The sequence below is a fragment of the Triturus cristatus genome, chromosome 4_2 (genome assembly GCF_964204655.1).
Source record: "Triturus cristatus chromosome 4_2, aTriCri1.1, whole genome shotgun sequence".
NCBI classification, from domain to species: domain Eukaryota; kingdom Metazoa; phylum Chordata; class Amphibia; order Caudata; family Salamandridae; genus Triturus; species Triturus cristatus.
In genome coordinates, this window is record NC_140586.1 from 125,355,754 (window position 1) to 125,372,743 (window position 16,990).

Sequence of the window (16,990 nt, forward strand, 5' to 3'; positions counted from 1 at the left end):
AAAGGTTTGTATTTCAAGTACAAATAATAATAGGAATATGGAGAGTGGCAGCTTGCCTTCTAAAAGCTAATTCGATGGTTCCAGCTCACAGAAAACAAGTATGACAGTTACTTTAGCGGCAGGCACCAATCACCTTACTCACAGACAGACGGATGGTATTAAGACGCACCTGCCCACTGAACTACTGTCTTTTGCCTCCCCTCCCTTATCTCGAAAAACCCTCTAGCACCCATAGGCTCCTAGAAAGGTTTCTGACTCTGTGCACCAGAGTTCACATTCACACAAACCACCGACCAAACCAAATCGGTTTTCTTTAAAAGGACATTAATCAGAATGACACCGTGTCATGACCGATACCACTTACTTAACCAGAAGTTCGCTAATGTCCTCCCACTTGCTCATATTTGGGAACTTCTCCTGCAGCAACTTCTTCATTCCTTTGCTCATACCCACGGGGACGACTTTCAGGCTGCTGCAGGGGACAAAGCATGACCGGCATCAACAGAGGCAGCGCTTCCTGCAGAAACAGGCAACAATGTGACACTACAGGAAGTCAGTGAAAATACAGGAGGAGGGGGGGAAAATCAGCAATGGCCTACATTTCCTGTAGATACAGAAGACGGAGTAACACAACTAGGTGTAATTTCTTCCATTAAAAGAACAACCACTAACTAAAGCACATGGGCTTAGAAAAATGAGCAATTCTTTGTTAACGGAATGATTACTTACAAGTAGAAGCAGTTTTGCTGCTTGAACAGTTTCAGATTCACAGCATTATTCCACCATCTAGTAGTTGGGTCCGGAATGCAGTCTTTGTCCTTTATTTTGTATTTTTTTTATCCTCCATCGCAGACGTCAAGCATTTGGCAGTAGGTCCTACCTTGACGATGTCAGACATACCACCTAGAAACCTCTGTACGTGGTAGCCATCTTCAGATTCTATTTCCCCCCCCCTCTTTCTTGCTCTGTTACAAAGTGTTTCATCTCGGAGAGTAGGACGGTTCGCATGCGAGTCCAGAAACGTTCACGCTGAAAAACTAAATGGTTACTTACCAGCAGAAGTAGTTTTGCAGCTTAAAATTATTTCTAGATTCACATGCTGTGCAGACTTTGAAATGGTTTTGTGTGTTCTAGTCGGAGATCGGACTACGATGAGCTTCTATCTGCAACAATGTGCATCAGAACTCTCCCACCTGTGCTTCTTTGTCTTTGGTAAAGGTGGGGTAGAGGACCATGCAGCTCCCTTACATATACCCTCGATGGACACATTGGCGATGAATGCGAGGGTTGCTCCTTTATAGGGTGAGCCTGGGCAGCGCTTGCGCTGCTCTGCATGCTGTATTTAGGTATGGACTTGAAGCTCCGTCCATTTTCCTTCCATCTTTTCAATTGGCTCATGTTACTGTTCTTTCTATATGTATTCATGAATAGGCTTAGTAGTCCCTCCTTAGTACCGCCTGGTCTGCCTTTGTAACCTTCCATGAGGACTGGACCTTTTACTTGTGTTGTTACTCAGCATGCTTTATTTAGTTTGTGAGCACTATTTTCTTGAATGATTTCTCCTATTCCACCCACGGCATGCTTTCCTGTAACGCAGCACGGCGCTTGTTTTTAATATTTTTTTTTAGTAATGGCAGCCGCATCATATTAACAAAGTGAGCTTGCACCTTTTAATCGATATTTAATTTTTTGGGCAGTGCGGACCGCTTTAACTATAGCAGCTGCACTCCTTTCTTTATTTATGTGGCCAGATAGGTCTGCTTTGACAATAGTGGCTACGCTCCCTTAATTTGCCACGGAGGTCTGCTTTAACAGTAGCAGGCGCCATCTTTTCTTTTTATCGGAGTACTAGCCAATGGCAGCCTGGTGTGGGGAGGCACGCATTTTGCACATAAAGACGTGCAGCCGACATTTGCTAGTACACTCCCACCACCCCATCAATGTTGAGGGTTTAAGCTATTGGCATTGTAAATGACTATGCCTTTTATTTATGTTAGTTTTCTAAACAGATGAATAAAAGGCATTGCCATTTACAATGCCAATAGCTTAAACTCTAGCAAATGTGTGACCTACTGCATTGCAAATGCTTGGCTCCTGACCTTTTGTTGCAGGGCAACTCCTCCTGCTGCATTGCATTTCTGTATTGTCTGTACCACCCATCATGCTATGGTTGTTTTGCTTACTGGTGTCCCATTGGAGAGGTGGCTGAAGGAGAAAAATAATTAATTAGTTACTCTTTCCAATTGTCCTAATTTCCTTAAGGTATTAAGAGACTGCTCTTCGGATGTCTAGCCTGTGTAAAGTCCTTTCAGCTAAGAATTATAGCTTTTGAAAGAAAGCAGGTAGGTGTATGCTTTGATGTGAAAGTCTGAACCCACTTATGGCAGAAAATGAGGGTTATGTGCTTATTACTACCATGTCCTTGTGAATTTGCAGGTATGGTTCTTACACTGCGAGAGCTTGCAGCTCATTGACCAGGTGCAGTGAGGTGATGCCCAATAAAAGCTGTTTTAGGGCTAAAAATTTAAACTTTATGCTGTGCATTTTTTTCCAATGGAAGGTTGCATGAGATGCAATGTGGAGATTCCACACAGGTGTAGGGACTGATCTTGGTGGTGCTATTCTCTTTGCCCATTCCAGGAATCTTTTGATGACTGGAGTTTGAAAGAAACTTCTGCCAATCAACTCCTCTGACATATTCTACAATGGGCGTAGATTGATGATGTATTCTATTATGGTTGTGTTGTGTGCCCAGTTGCAATTGGGTGCTGGTCTTAGCTTTCTGTAGCATCTTCATAGTTCTTTAAGGCAAGAGTAGGTGCCAAACTAACTCCCCAGAGCCATGGTGCCAGGCTGAGAGTATGGTTCTGGGTGGAGCAGGTGCCCCCCGGGCATAGTTAGTAGGTCTTGCAAGCACTGGCAAGGTTATCCTCCTGACCAATGCCAGGTCTATGAGATTTAAGTACCAGGTCTGTCTTACCCACTGCAGGTAGATTAAGGTTAGTTTAATTGTTTATTTGTATTGATCTATTACTATCATAGGAATTGGTGGAAAGGCGCATGCAAATGTTTGACCAATCGATCAATGGGGCATTTCCCTGCACCTATTGTCCTGGGAGTCTGGCTGCGAAGTTTTTGGCATTTTGCGTTCTCCTGTGTTGCTTATGGTTGGTGATCCCCACTTCCTGAATATAGAGTCCACTACTTCCTGATTTAGCTCCAACTCATGTGCGATGCATGCCTGTCTGCCGAGTCAGTCTGTCTTGGTGCTCTGCACTTCTGGTAGGCATATCATGACTAGTATGAGTCTCTGAATGACTCAGGTCCATATCTCCTGTACAGTTTGTGGGATCCTGTCCCTCCTGGTTTGTTGAAGTAGAGCATGGCTGTCGTATTATCTGTCTGCACTTGCAGTTTTCCCCATGATCTTTGCCTGAAAGGCCTTCTGTACCAGAAAAACTGTCTTGAGCTCCAGTATGTTTATGTACTTCACTGCATCACATAGGGTCCATATGCACCCCTTCATGTGGGCGCCCCAGCCTGGATGTGAGGCATCCATTGTGACTGAGGGAGTAGGGTTTTGAAAAGGTCTGCCCATTGACATGTTAGGAATGCTCCACCACTGTAGTTTGTCTGTTACAACCACTAGATCTCTCCATCGCTTGTGACCACTATCTCTGTAGTCATTCCTGTACTGGTTTCATGTGAAGCACTGCATTCGGGATGAAGGGAATGCAGGAAGCCTTATGCCAAATAGTTTCTCTACCGTCCTCACTGTCAGCGCTTGCTTATTTGGTAAAGGCAAAATCAGATCAATTAGTGCATTGATCCTCCTCTGAACGGGAAATGTGATTGCTTGTTTGGAGTTTAGCCATGCTCCCAGTGGTCCCCAGTTCAGAGTCATGTTGTTCTTTCAACATTGGCGGTCTCCTTGGCTTCAGAGAATTACCCATGTGCCATTTTGGTGCCCTTCAGGGCCTCCTCGTCGCTGGAGTATTGTTCTACAGGGTCTGCTTCTTAAGACTGTGGCATGATGTAGAGTGCCCACCTTTGTTTTTCCCTTGATTTTAGAGCCCTGGACGAAACTAAGAGCAGACTCTGCAGTACTCAGTTCGGTGGTCTCCCAGCAGGCAGATTGCAGACTTGGTGGGTGTTTTTCTTCAAAACATTTGTGACGTGACTTTGGGCAAAAAGGAAAAACTGTGTGTTCCATACCCACTTGACATAGTTTGATCCTCATGGTCTGTTACCCACATGAGTTTTCCTGGTTGAAAGATACCATACAGTGTTTTTCTGCGTTTTCCCTGTGCGTCTGTTTTTGCTCCTCTCAGCCTCTTCTTCTTAAGATAAAAAAGTTATTTTCTTCCTCTCGACCTACGGATCTTGAGCCTGTGTATCCAGACCCAGTGGCGGGGAAAAAAAGATTCTGAAGATGGCTACAACGTACTGATGATTCTAGATGGTACATCTGATGTCATAGGGGGACCTATAGACACATGGTCGATGTTTGGAAATGTAAAAAAATAAATAAATAATGGACATGGAAAAAGGACAAAGAAAGCATTCCAGACACAAAGACACATGGTGGAATAATACAAAGTGTGCAAATCTACAAATGATTCATGCTGCAAAACAATGGTTTACTAAAACATTTGTAAGAGCAGAATTATCTGCAACTCTACAACAACCAACGCTTTCGTAGATACAGCAGCCTAGTGACATTATGGGGATTGCCCGATACTAATAGCGCCACCATCCTAAATGGAAAGGCAACTAGGAAACACCAAGGGTAGCGGCATAAGGACATTATACAAAGAGGGTCTCAAAATCAAGCGAAAATACGAGATAAAGACAGAAATCATGTTAAAAGCAGGCCTGAAACCCTTAATCCAAAAGCAGTGAGCCAGTGTTTTGCTGTGCTCTGCACTTCACTGACAAAATGGGATTGCTGCTTGAAGGGTTTCAAATAGTTGCACTGTAGAGTAGTAGAATCTACTTGACCAAGTAGAATTCAAAGTCACGCAAATAAGTCAAAATGAGGTTACGCACTGCAGCATCGCTGGGAAAGCATGCTACGTTAGCCCTTAAATCCCTTTACCCACTACACAACACGGAATCTGCCTCCCATCTCATTTGCGCTGAAGGACATTCTTTCATTAAAGGACCACTATGCCAGAGGAGGCAAATGTAGGAACCTGTGTCCAGTTTCCAGTGGGTAGATTTGCCTCTCTTATCACGGAAGTATTTTCAAATTAGTCCAACAGAACTCCCCTTATCCAATCTAAGAAGAGTCCCTGAAGTGGATTTCACTCACAAAATCATGTTACATGAAAATCTAAAATGCTAGTTTTTTTCACTTCACAGTAGCCATAAAGATGTGAGATTATGCACAGCTCTAAAATATCGAATGCACTTTTTATAGGTTAGCCATTATATTGGTTAAAGCAACAGTTCAATAGTGTAACTACCACTTGCCCAAAGCTCCACTACAACTCCAAACAGAGCCACTGACTGCCTCAATCAGCCCTCCAACAGGCAGATCAAAATGTACCAATTTTCTGCACTGCATGCATCAGAGCGTTTACTTTACTGAAAATCACTGAGACTCAGCAGTCTTGAGCGTCATCATTTGCAAACAGCCAGATAAACCAGCAAAGCCCTCTCCTGTTCTACTGAGTAACAGAGTATGAAGATGCCAACGCACACATGTGAAGCCCCTTCACTCCTCCTCCCTCAAATGTCCCCCACGTGGAAAAATCACAGTACCCCCATGTGCCTTTCTTGTCTAAAGTACATTTATTCTTCCATTTACAGCCATTTTTGCTGTGAGATAAACTCAGTCTACTTATTCTTTTTTTGCTTAATCATATTTTGTGTACCTTCTAACCCACACCAAGAAGTTGGAAGCTTTTTTAATTTTTTTTATTTATTCATGAACATCTGCAGTCTAACGCAGAGGTCTTCAAACCAGCAGTGGGCTAGGGGCACTGTGAGCGGGAGGGGAAGGTGGGCAGTCTTGAATTGGTCTTGATCACAGGGGGACTCTGCCACTGGCCAAGAGGAGCATCTTGCTGAAAACAATGCTGTGCTTTTAGTGAAGTCACTTTGCAATGGCAATGATTCGATCTTTTGTGGCTCATGTCCTATCTAGGAGTAGGTGTCAAGGGGCTACAAATAACCCTCAAAGCCCATCTTTCAATTTTTGATAAAGGATCACACTGTGGATACTTTTACACTTTAGGGAGACAAACCTGCATATAGCACTGGAAATCAAGTATTTGCATTTTAAAAAGGATAAATGAGCATAACTGCAATGTTTGAACATTAAAAAAAAAATTCATTTGGGAGGGCGGAATTGAACAGTCTGAAGACCACGGGCCTACCCTGCTTATTGTGAGCTCCAGTTCCACTGCTGCAATACTATCTATATAATCTATATATAAAATAAAAAAAAAACAGGGAGTGAAGATGGAGCAGTTGCATTATCTTGGAAATGTTGTACAAGAATGGGGCCTGTTCTTCTAGCATCTGACATTATTATGGAAGCCATCAATCAGATGAATGCATCCATACTATTTTACCAGGACCTTCTGCTTGGCAAAGTCTCTTCTTATTATGGTACAAAAAGCACAGTTAGGCCATCAGAAGCAGGGGATTGGACACAGGTTCTCTCACATACAAAAAGTACTTCCTTAACAAGAGCCCTAATGCCTTTCATTAGACCCCTTCGTCTATTTTGTCTCTGGCTCCAATCCGGAGGATTCCAAAGGCAACCAAGAACTGGTTTCAAGACTGCGTTGCATATAAAAATCACACAACAGGCATGAGTCACAAAGGACTTTATGGGCAGTTTTTCATTAACCCATCTATTTCTGTAAAATGTGTCAAGACCAACAATCATGCACCAAAATGTAGTAACAGTGTGATTTTCCATATTTACAACTTTTTGCTCAATAGTGGGCAACCTAAACAATCATTTACGATTTTATACAGTAACAATCTTTCGACCAAAATGGTAAACTGATTAAAACCGGAGCAACATACCCTACATCCACCTACCGCTGCAATAGACAAACGGAGTGAAGCCAAGGGACTAATGCATACTTACTAGTGGCGGAATTCTATCAGTTGGACGTCAGGGTCGTAGTTCATAAGGACACATCTCTTAATGGTATTGAGATTCACCTGAAAGAAAAATCTGCATTAAGAACGAAGGTCCCAGATGGCTAAGGCCTGGAGGCTGGCTTTAACAAACTTGTAAATCCTAACCTCTTCCATGCGTCGACGTCACGGTGGGCGTGTGCGGAGGATGGCCAGGGGCCGTCCGTTCCGCACACGCGTGGAATTCTCCCGCACAGCAGGGGAATTCCAGGCGCGTCAAAGCGGCTAAACATGATTGGACTGTTTGCTTTCATAGATATAGTTGCTCTTAGAACGTTAATCAGCACACCTGATAAACTCACCCGTGCAGGTCTTGCCTTGATCCAAGCATCTACTTACAAATCCTCTCCAATGTGTGACAAACATAAGTGCAGAATCCTGTCAGCAAAACGTTCAACTGTCCCACAGTGCACTTTATTTTGTTTCTTTATATAGGTCTTATTAAACCTACTCTATAGTACAAAAGAAAATCTCATTTTGAATGCTTGTTTTTGATTTTGCTGGCCAGCTCTCCCCCCACCCGCAGAGCCCGCCGGTGTGTGACAGACGCGGAGCGCAGAGCTGAGCTGCACATGCAGAAGGATACAGGAGGTTGGGGGGGGGAGGGGTCAAAGGACGAATCTCAACCCTTGCAGCCCCACACTACTGGACGCATGCCCCGCGCCTTCATTTATGCGCATCAACAAACCTAGAGATTTTCACCTTAGCTTTGACACCCCACACACACAGATTGTCAAGGGGAGGACTAGATTGGTGAGAAGCTCCTTCTTACCCCACCCTTTTCTAAACTTGTCAAAGGATCGAGTGGAACTAGAGTGCCTTGATGACCCACGTTCCAACCTGCCACATGACTCAAAAAGCGGTCTCACCCCGCCCTGGTTGACATTTTTCTTGTCTGTCCTTTTCTTCCCAGTGGACGATGTGTCACTGCGAGTCCATTGTTGGTGCTTTATGTTTCTGCTGAGCATTTCACAAGCACCAATACCCATAGACAGAGGCTAGTACTGCCCGCTCACACTGGGTTATGGGATAGCCAGTGTTTGGTGATAGCCCTTACAGCGCCAGAGCTGCAAGAACCTGTTATTTCCTCAGCTGCTTTACTCCATTAACTGTGCCCAGCGTGCCCCCAATTATCAGATCTCTAGTAATCTCGCTAACCCGACACCAATACTGTGTCTAAACACATTTTATTTTATTACATTTCATTTTACTGTATTTGGGGTTTTCGTCAAACAATGCAGTGGCCTCAAACTGCCTTGAGGAAAGGGTACAATTGTAGGAATAATCAATCACTAATAAAGTGTATTGTCAAAGTTGGTGGTGGAGAACAAGTGCATAGTCCTGCATTTGGACAGTCACCTGCATATAACATGCCACGGAATTAATGAAATCGGGTACCCCCGCCTTATATTATAAGGATATTGCAAGTATTGAGGGGGTCTATAACCATAGAGAGGAACGAGGGAGAAGACAGTTTCTTTTTAAGGTTATGGAACTACGAGGCACTAGGGTGCCTGTCCATGGCTTAACAACAGCCCTGTAACTCCATGTACATGGTTGGCCCTCCATAGCATAATGGCAGTATGGTGGGAATTTTTGGCATATTGGGGGGGGGGGGGACCACTGCACATTGGTGCCCAACCATTGTATAGTGTTCACATAAGCACATTGGTGCTAATTCCTATCATATTGTAAGCATCTATGGCACAATATATGTACTGTAGGCATCCACAACACATTTGTGGTAGCTCATGAAATATTTCAGTCATGCATGGCATTATGTTTTACAGCCTGACATGATGCTGCTCCAGGGTTAATGGTATTAACATGGCATTTTGTGGGCAGCCCTGTTATCATGCAGATGCAAATGTAATAATTTTAAGCAGGCTCAGAGAAGACAGCATCCAGTAATGTCTTTGGTAGTATATCTGTTCAGCCAGCCCTCTCTCCGAGACCCACAATGGATACATATTTGCTAACGTTCAGGTTTTGGTGAAAGGGTCGGGCAGAGCAAAATCTATTGGAACTGTAAATCTTTGTTTTATTTTGAAGTGGCTCTAGACTTTAGGGTTGATCCTCTGCATTTTATTTCCCTCATGCCATGCCTTTCACACCCCACTTCCTTTGCAATTTTTTAACATATTGCTGCCATACCTATTGTTCTGGCTACTGCCTTGTTTTCAGCACAGTGTGCAATCCAACAGAAGTGGGAGTGGTGGCACAACCTAGATATAAAGCACGATTTGGCAGGGCATTCCCAACATGCCTGAGTGGGCATCAGCATGTCATTCATTGCTCGTTTTTAAGTTTCGCCTGCACAGTGCTTGCGCGGAGCTTGTTAAATCTCATACTTCATCTATATCAAAAGGAGGCTCTTATCAGTTCCCACTGCCAAATTACTGTTTTGTTTGCTTTTGTGTTGAACTTTTTTTGTGTTAAGTTCCCCAGGCTGCATGCAATTTACGATACTTCTACTAAAGCTGTCCACAATGTTTAACCCCCATTCACTGTCAAGATAAGATCTCTTCCCACGGAAAAGGCAGATAGCTTCTAAAAGCATGTTGGAATGCTTGATTCTTATTACTTAGTTGTGTAAAGCAGATGCTTTAGCCTTTATAACGTTTGTGGCATTTGCTATTCATGCATCAGTAACTTTCTTTCCACTTTGTACGCATTATCGGATTGATTTTTTCAACTTAATCTATTTGGCCATTATGATCAAATTCAAAATGTTGTAATAAACATTGCATGTCAAAAATACAGTTAATGTACAAGAGCTATGCTATACTTTGTTACTAAATAGGCAGCCACAAGTGCAGTTACCTTGCAGACAACAGGGTCATGATTTGAATGGTGCAGCAGGTGCAATAGCACCGGGCCCAAAGTTGTAAAATGCCAAAGGTAGTTTTCTACACCCAATCTGAAAACGTGAATAAATTACATGAAGACAAAAATAGATAGTGGGCAGAAATAAGTATAAATACCTCCCACATAACAATTTTTTTACAGTTTTTAAAAAATAAAATATAGCACAAACTCGCCTCTAGGTTTTTGGAGTGCTATATATGTGCACAAGTTGCATTACACAGGGTCACCTTAATTTTGTTTTTGTAGGCACGGGGAGATTAGGCGATTTATCCAGAATCACAGGATGGGGAGCCTGTGGTAATTCACCCTTTCCCTGCTTCGTGCAGATTTGAACAGTAAATGTTGCTGTACCCACAATAATGTGCTGAATAGGTAAGTACATTTAAAGTCCCAAAGGCGAGACCGATTGCATTGCAAATGCTTGTTTAACTTATTCTCTACAGAAATAAATTGTGGGACCCACTACATGAAACAGTATGTTCACGGCGTCGACATGTTTCAGCCACATAAGTGGTCATCAGAGAGAGTACAAACAAATGCCATTAATGCCTCATAACACACAGGCCTCCACACATGCAACCCAGATGCTTGATTTATCCATGAAACAGTGGGAAAATGTTTTGCTTGTTTTTTTACCTATTTACCAACAAATCTGGACAAAGCGACATCCATCGAGGATGCATGTTGCGAACACCAAAATAAACGTGAGCTGAAATTACTAGAATGTTATACAAAGCAAGCAGCATGGAACCAGTATTTGGAAGGAGACTAGCTCTACCCGAGACAAGAACAAACTCATAAATCTGGCTTACCCATGTCGAAAATGCAGGAAAATTAATCAATGAATCCACCAATAGAAACAAGAACACCTCTTGACAGACCACCTCCAGGGAATATACGCGCCCTGATGCTTAGAAGTTGCCATTAGGTTTAGCTACAAACTCTGTTCATGTCTAACTCAGCCAGCACTGCAGAAGGATCAGAGCAAAAGTCAAAAACACTGCTCAAAGGAGCCCTCTTCAACATTTAGACTTTTAGGATGCATCAGTGCGTTTACTTTGAAGTTAAATCACTGTAAACTCAAAACTACACATTTTCATCATTTGCATCCAATTCCCATCTTCGTAACAAGAGCAAGATGAGAAAATTATACATATACCGTTTAAGAGGGGGTGCATAATCAAGAGTTCAGCTAAGAAACCCAAGTGAGATCAGCACCTGTATTCTCAGAGTGCCCTAGATACACTGGCAACACTTACTTTATGCACGTTGATGGAGGGGAACATGTGCTGGAAGACAGTGGCCATGAGCTTGATGTGCATCCCCGGAAGGCCAAAGTTGTTCAGAATCAGTAGGGGTGGGTGTGTGAACTGCTGCTCATGCATCCGGTGACGTTTCAGCGAGGAAACCACATCCTTGACCAGAGAGTACTATGAACATAGAGGGGGTTGCAAAGCGGACAACAGCAAATCGATAAGGGTACTGATTTCAAACAGGGAGCATGTTGCCAACACAAAAAGTAAATGTGCGTGATGGACAGTTACTGAGACGGCTTAGATAACCAAGTAAAATAAAGTGATTAGACAGCAACAAACCATGACCTCATATGTATTTAGACTAGCAGCTGTGATTCTACAGAGCTGCATCTTGAAAAGATTCATACACTATGATGAATTATCCTCCACTGTTAGATACTTGTCTGATATGCACAAATACTTGCAGCAAGTGAACTGATGCAAGAACAACCTTGGGAAAATGGGTTAATTGAAAGGTGCTCATGAATACGAGAATCGTGAGACCATGTGCCAGCCAGGTATGACCAGCTGGGGCCCTTCATGAATGACCTCATGGATGATACTGCAACCAAGAAGAGGAATCTGGTGGCATAGGAAAAGGAGACACGGGACATGGTTGTACTCAAAAGGCACTGCCAGTCTACATTCGCACAAGCCCATTGAATTGTGCTACTCATTGTAAAGATTCGCCATTCTGCAGCTCAGCTTAATTTGAAATGGAGGGCAGACCACACATTTCAACCTAATCTAAGTAAGATATTTATGCAACAGGAATCAATGCTACAATGGCATGGGAACATCCTGGTAGCAATAACAAAAGTTGTCCATGCTGGCTGGCAGGAATGAATACCAGGAAATGTGCGCCATGCCAAGACAAGTAGTCAGCAAGAACAGTTACCAAGTTCCCTATGAGCAGATGCATCAGTGCGTTTACTTTGAGAAGAAATCACAGTCATCTCATAACTACACGCTATCATCATCTGCATCTAGTTTCCCCAAGGCTTGAAGCACGTCGCTCCATGCAGACAGAAGGCTGAAATTAACTTATGGAAACAAGAAGCACCGGCTCTACCTCCAACACGGGTGTCTCAACTAGCTGAAATGCCCAACACCAAACTGATAAAGAGTGCTGTGAAGTACAGGCATAAAGAAATACACGTAAGATCGCATGCAGCATGCACCAATACCAGGTCAATACCACAATTAAACAAAAATGAAAACAACTGAAGGTGTTAGCAACAAATACACACCTGGGTTACACGAAAGGTCAGTGTTGGTCCTCTTGGTAGACGGGCGACTTTCTGTGGGCAACAAGAGGAAGACAAAAGTTAAAGTATATCAGTAAATGGAAGCAGGGGCAAATCCATGTCACTAGCACACCATCATAAAGAATACAAACAACTGTTTGCTTCTACGACGGTGTGTTACATTAAGGAGATACAGGCTGTGTTGCAAACAAACTGTCACAAATGGCAACTACCTGCAGCAACAACACTAGATCGCAAAGTAGAATTGCCTCCTCCTTCCCTTAGTACTGGATGCATCAGTGCGTTTACTTTGAAACAAAATCATAGCAAACTCAGAATATTATATCTTCATCATTTGCATCCAGAGGTCACTGTGTGGCAGCAAACAGTTTTCAGGCTCATATACTATGTACAATAGTCAACTGCAAGAATACATCTCCACACTATTCAGGGATCATATGAGAAGGGAGTAGGAGGCACACAGTTGAGGCAACATTTTTTTGTGTGAATTCCTACAAGAGCATACTCGTCAGCGACACAGCTAAAGTGAATGGAAGAATGAAATAAATATCATCAAGACAAAATACTCAATTAGTCTAAGGAGAGGAATTGGGGAGGAAGGGTGGCCAGGTAAGCCAGTCGACCATTCGTGTCTGCGCCTTGCACACTTCAGTTTTGGTAGACCAAGCTTGTGATATCTGAGTAAATGAATGGAATGCATATGGGTCTGTCATATACTTGCTTTTTTCGTTTTATCAGCTAAGATCATCCCACTGCAATTTCAATCTACTGTATCATTACTGCAACTTGCACCACATTATTTTCTGTACTATGTCGTCTATGAGCTGCAGTGGTGTATTTGTAATATTTACTTCAGTCTCTTTCAGTGGCGATAGGACAAAAACAGGAATTTTTCTCAACTCCCGGTGGATTGTGTTAATTTCTTAAAGGCAATTGCTATTGAACTACTAAGTAGAAAGTGCACCTAGATGATTTCCTCTCACTAACAAAGGTCAAACTTAGGCTCACAACACTGTGATTTCAATCACTGGCGCAGGGTACAGATTCCTTCTGCATCAAATTATGATATTAACTTTAGCTTACAGGGTCTACTTCGCCCGGAGGAACTAACTAACCCAACGTGCATGCATACATGTGAGTGCTCTGAAATGGGAACAAAGCAGCAAAATATGGGTCAAATTTCACTACAGAGCATCGACTAATCTACACAACAGTCACTGTGGAGAACAGAGTCCTTGATACACATGCACTGGTAAGATTATAAACGAGTTCACATTATCTTTAAAAAAATAACACCCAAGCACTACTTCAATTTGAAGTAAGGCTTTGCCCACTAGAAAAAAATGTATACAGCAAAAAGCGTTACAGGAAATTGCTACAAAACATATATTTCTTAAAGCTGAGCCTACAGTTGTAACCTACATACGACATCTGCATATGTGGCAGTTTTCACAGCTTCCTAAAGGTGTCTGCTGATGTAAACTGTTAGCAAGAATGTCCTCTCTCAGATCCGTAATGGCGTTCAGAGGGCAGACAGGTGCCGGCAATAAAGGTCATTTGCCACTAGTATCCTTGGTCCGCTCTACTACGACTCCTCAGCAAACTGGGCTAGTACAACCACTCCCGCACTTTAATTCTCAGGGTACTGAAAGCCAAGCATCACATGCTTCTCAGAGAGGTAGAGTAGGGGACAAGCACTCAGAACTCAATAGTCAACCAACACACACACAATTACATTGTCGAGCCCAGTGCTCAATGTTTACGAGATAGAAAGTACTTTTAGCTCACAGAAAGACTAGCTACCCAAATAGGAACGTAATACAGAATTGTAATCCAAGTTGCATCAAGGTGCTACAGTTCCTGCTTCCCAGATAGTAGTATTCTCACTGCTATGGTCAGGATCCCAGTACCTTGAAAACAACGAGAGGGGCTCAGAGTCCAAAGGGACAGAGCACCAAAATCAACTGTATAGTTATAAAAAGTGTATAACAAAAGTTCAAAAGGAATTTTTATAACTATACAGGATCCCAGTACTACAATCCCCAACACCCTACAAGACCTTAGGCGCACTGAAATGGACTAAACCAAAGCACTTTCGATATTAGTGTTCTATGAACCAAGAATTTCAGTTGTATTAGGTCTTGGAGGCATTCTTTAAATCACCTTAAGTTGCGCAAGTTGTGGCGTGTTTGGCAGAGTAAATCATTTTTTGTGAAGAGGTTATAAGCACTGTTAAATTTCTAAAAAGCAGCAAGGCCCCAGGCCCTAAATTCAGCATGTATTTCCTGGATTTTGTGTCACCCTAGTACAATGCTCTATAACGAAGGGGAAAACCCTTCCGGAACAAGCAATATATCTGGTTACCAGACCCTTGCAATGGGCACTATTATCCTTTAAGTATCTAGGCATACAATTAAACCACAACAATGTAATCCTTTTGATGGGCAACATAGGGAGGGCTATCAGACCACTTTGTTGACAAGTTGTCTTCTGGACCTCCCTTCCCTTATCAATCACAGGCCAAATTGCTCCTACTAAAATGGTAATGGTCTGTATACTCCTAATATTTTGCCAACGTGTCGACTCTCATCCATCTCTAAGTATTCCGCGAACTTAGCACCATATTATTAGAACTCATTTGGGGGGTGGATAGGTGCAGAGTTGCACTCTCCAAGGCTTCACATGTCTGGAGGTGGCACGGGGCGCAGACTTATCCAAATACTACCTTACTGTGCAGCTCTAATGGGTAGCTTATTGTCTGGCCAGGCATAACCAGGAAGGAACAGGTCCCTCACATACATAACTGCAAGTTGGTACCGGGAGCCTTCTTTCCAGGTGCCCCAATTACAAAATCACTACTTTAAATACTGCACATAACTGCTTACGACAGCTTCCCCAGCAATATACAAGTGAAATCGTACTCCAATACTACAACTCACTACACTTAGATCTCAGTAACAAGCTGCGTGGGAGGAGGCGGATAATACAATTGAGGACTTGTTCTCTGAACGGGCTCTCGAAAGGTTCGAGGACCTCTGCAACAGATTTGTTCTGCGGAGATGTTATACAGGACCATTAGGCAAGCAAAAGTTACACACTGGAACACTAGGGACAAAGAGTATGCATATCAACTGATACACACCTTGCATACAACAGGTCATGTCAGGTGCCCGATTGCACAGACTTTTTAATCCTGCTAGCCAGAATCCACCGGGCTCTTGCTGCACTTAAAAATCACACGGGAGGTGACACAAGGAAGTAATTCAGTGGCTTTGAATGGCAACAAATCCTAGAATATCATCCTATGGTCTCAAGAATTGCTTGTTTTAAATGCACATAATCTATATACTCCACAGAGATGATCTGACTCACCATAGGCTGCATCTAATATTCCCCTGCCTCGAGGGTGCCTCCGCGGCAGATCTGTTCCATGTTTTGGATGTGCCCAGTCTTCAAACAATTCTGAAGGATGGTATTAACCAACATTGAGCTGGTCACATGGAACTAATGTTTCAACTGCCGCACGTCTATTTTTTATAATACTGGAAAATAAATGACAGTCTGCTCTGGCAACCCCTGCAAATAATATAACAATGTGGACATACAAATCCTTAAACTAGAGGATATACTTTATCTTAACGTGTGACCTATAATCCACTCAGATCATAATATCTCTCAAACTCTGTAAAACTTGTACTGCTGTATCGTATAGAAAAATCAATAGACCTGATGCACTTGGGAGAGTATTGCATTGTAATTGCATTTATAACGCTTACTACCCCATACGAGGCGGCGAAGTGCTTTTGCGGCAAGCAGCACACTACTCCGGGACCCGTAAAGGACTAGTGTTGAATTAGTATAGTGAAATATGAAAGTAATTAAAGTGGTGGATAGGTTAGTCAGTTATTTGGATTCGGAAGGATAGAAGAGGAAACAAGCATTGGCATAGCCAATAGGTCTCAGTTTTGGGAACTTATAAGTGTTTAGCCATGCAACAGTTGATGTTGTTGCACCAAGGATATTGTGCTGCATAACTAAATACTTCTAAGGTTCCAAAAGCGAGACCTATTGGCTATGCCAATGCTTGTTTATTACGTCACCTGTCATTTCATAGAACTATTCGTTATGATCCACCTGGGTTAGTAGTATTACAGTATAATTGTCCTAAAATCCACTGGGTGGTATAATTTTTTTTATTATATCCAGATAGGAGTAACTGACTGTATACATACTTTTATCCTTCTCATCTAGTTATGAGTTAGGGTACAGGATCAATGTTTTCTTTTTAATCCACCAATGTTTTTATCTCCATTGTAGTACTGTCTTATGATACCCTGGGTGGTTTTACTGTCTTTTTTTTAATGCTCTTGTATTAGTAATATTGTTATGGTTTTAATT

At 42.6% G+C, this 16,990-nt stretch overlaps 1 protein-coding gene across 2 annotated transcripts in view; it reads right to left on the bottom strand.

Moving 5' to 3' along the window:
- The window catches only part of PPAN (peter pan homolog), a 52,900-nt gene that overhangs the window by 25,982 nt on the left and 9,928 nt on the right, over positions 1 to 16,990 (bottom strand). The window contains exons 4-7 of one of the 2 annotated variants that reach the window (XM_085600767.1): positions 12,575 to 12,625; positions 11,289 to 11,459; positions 7,109 to 7,185; positions 365 to 472 (exon numbers count right to left, since the gene is read on the bottom strand). In XM_085600767.1, coding sequence (XP_085456893.1) covers positions 365 to 472; positions 7,109 to 7,185; positions 11,289 to 11,459; positions 12,575 to 12,625 — 407 coding nt within the window. The remainder of the gene's footprint in view (positions 1 to 364; positions 473 to 7,108; positions 7,186 to 11,288; positions 11,460 to 12,574; positions 12,626 to 16,990) is intronic. The other variant, XM_085600768.1, reaches the window with a different exon arrangement.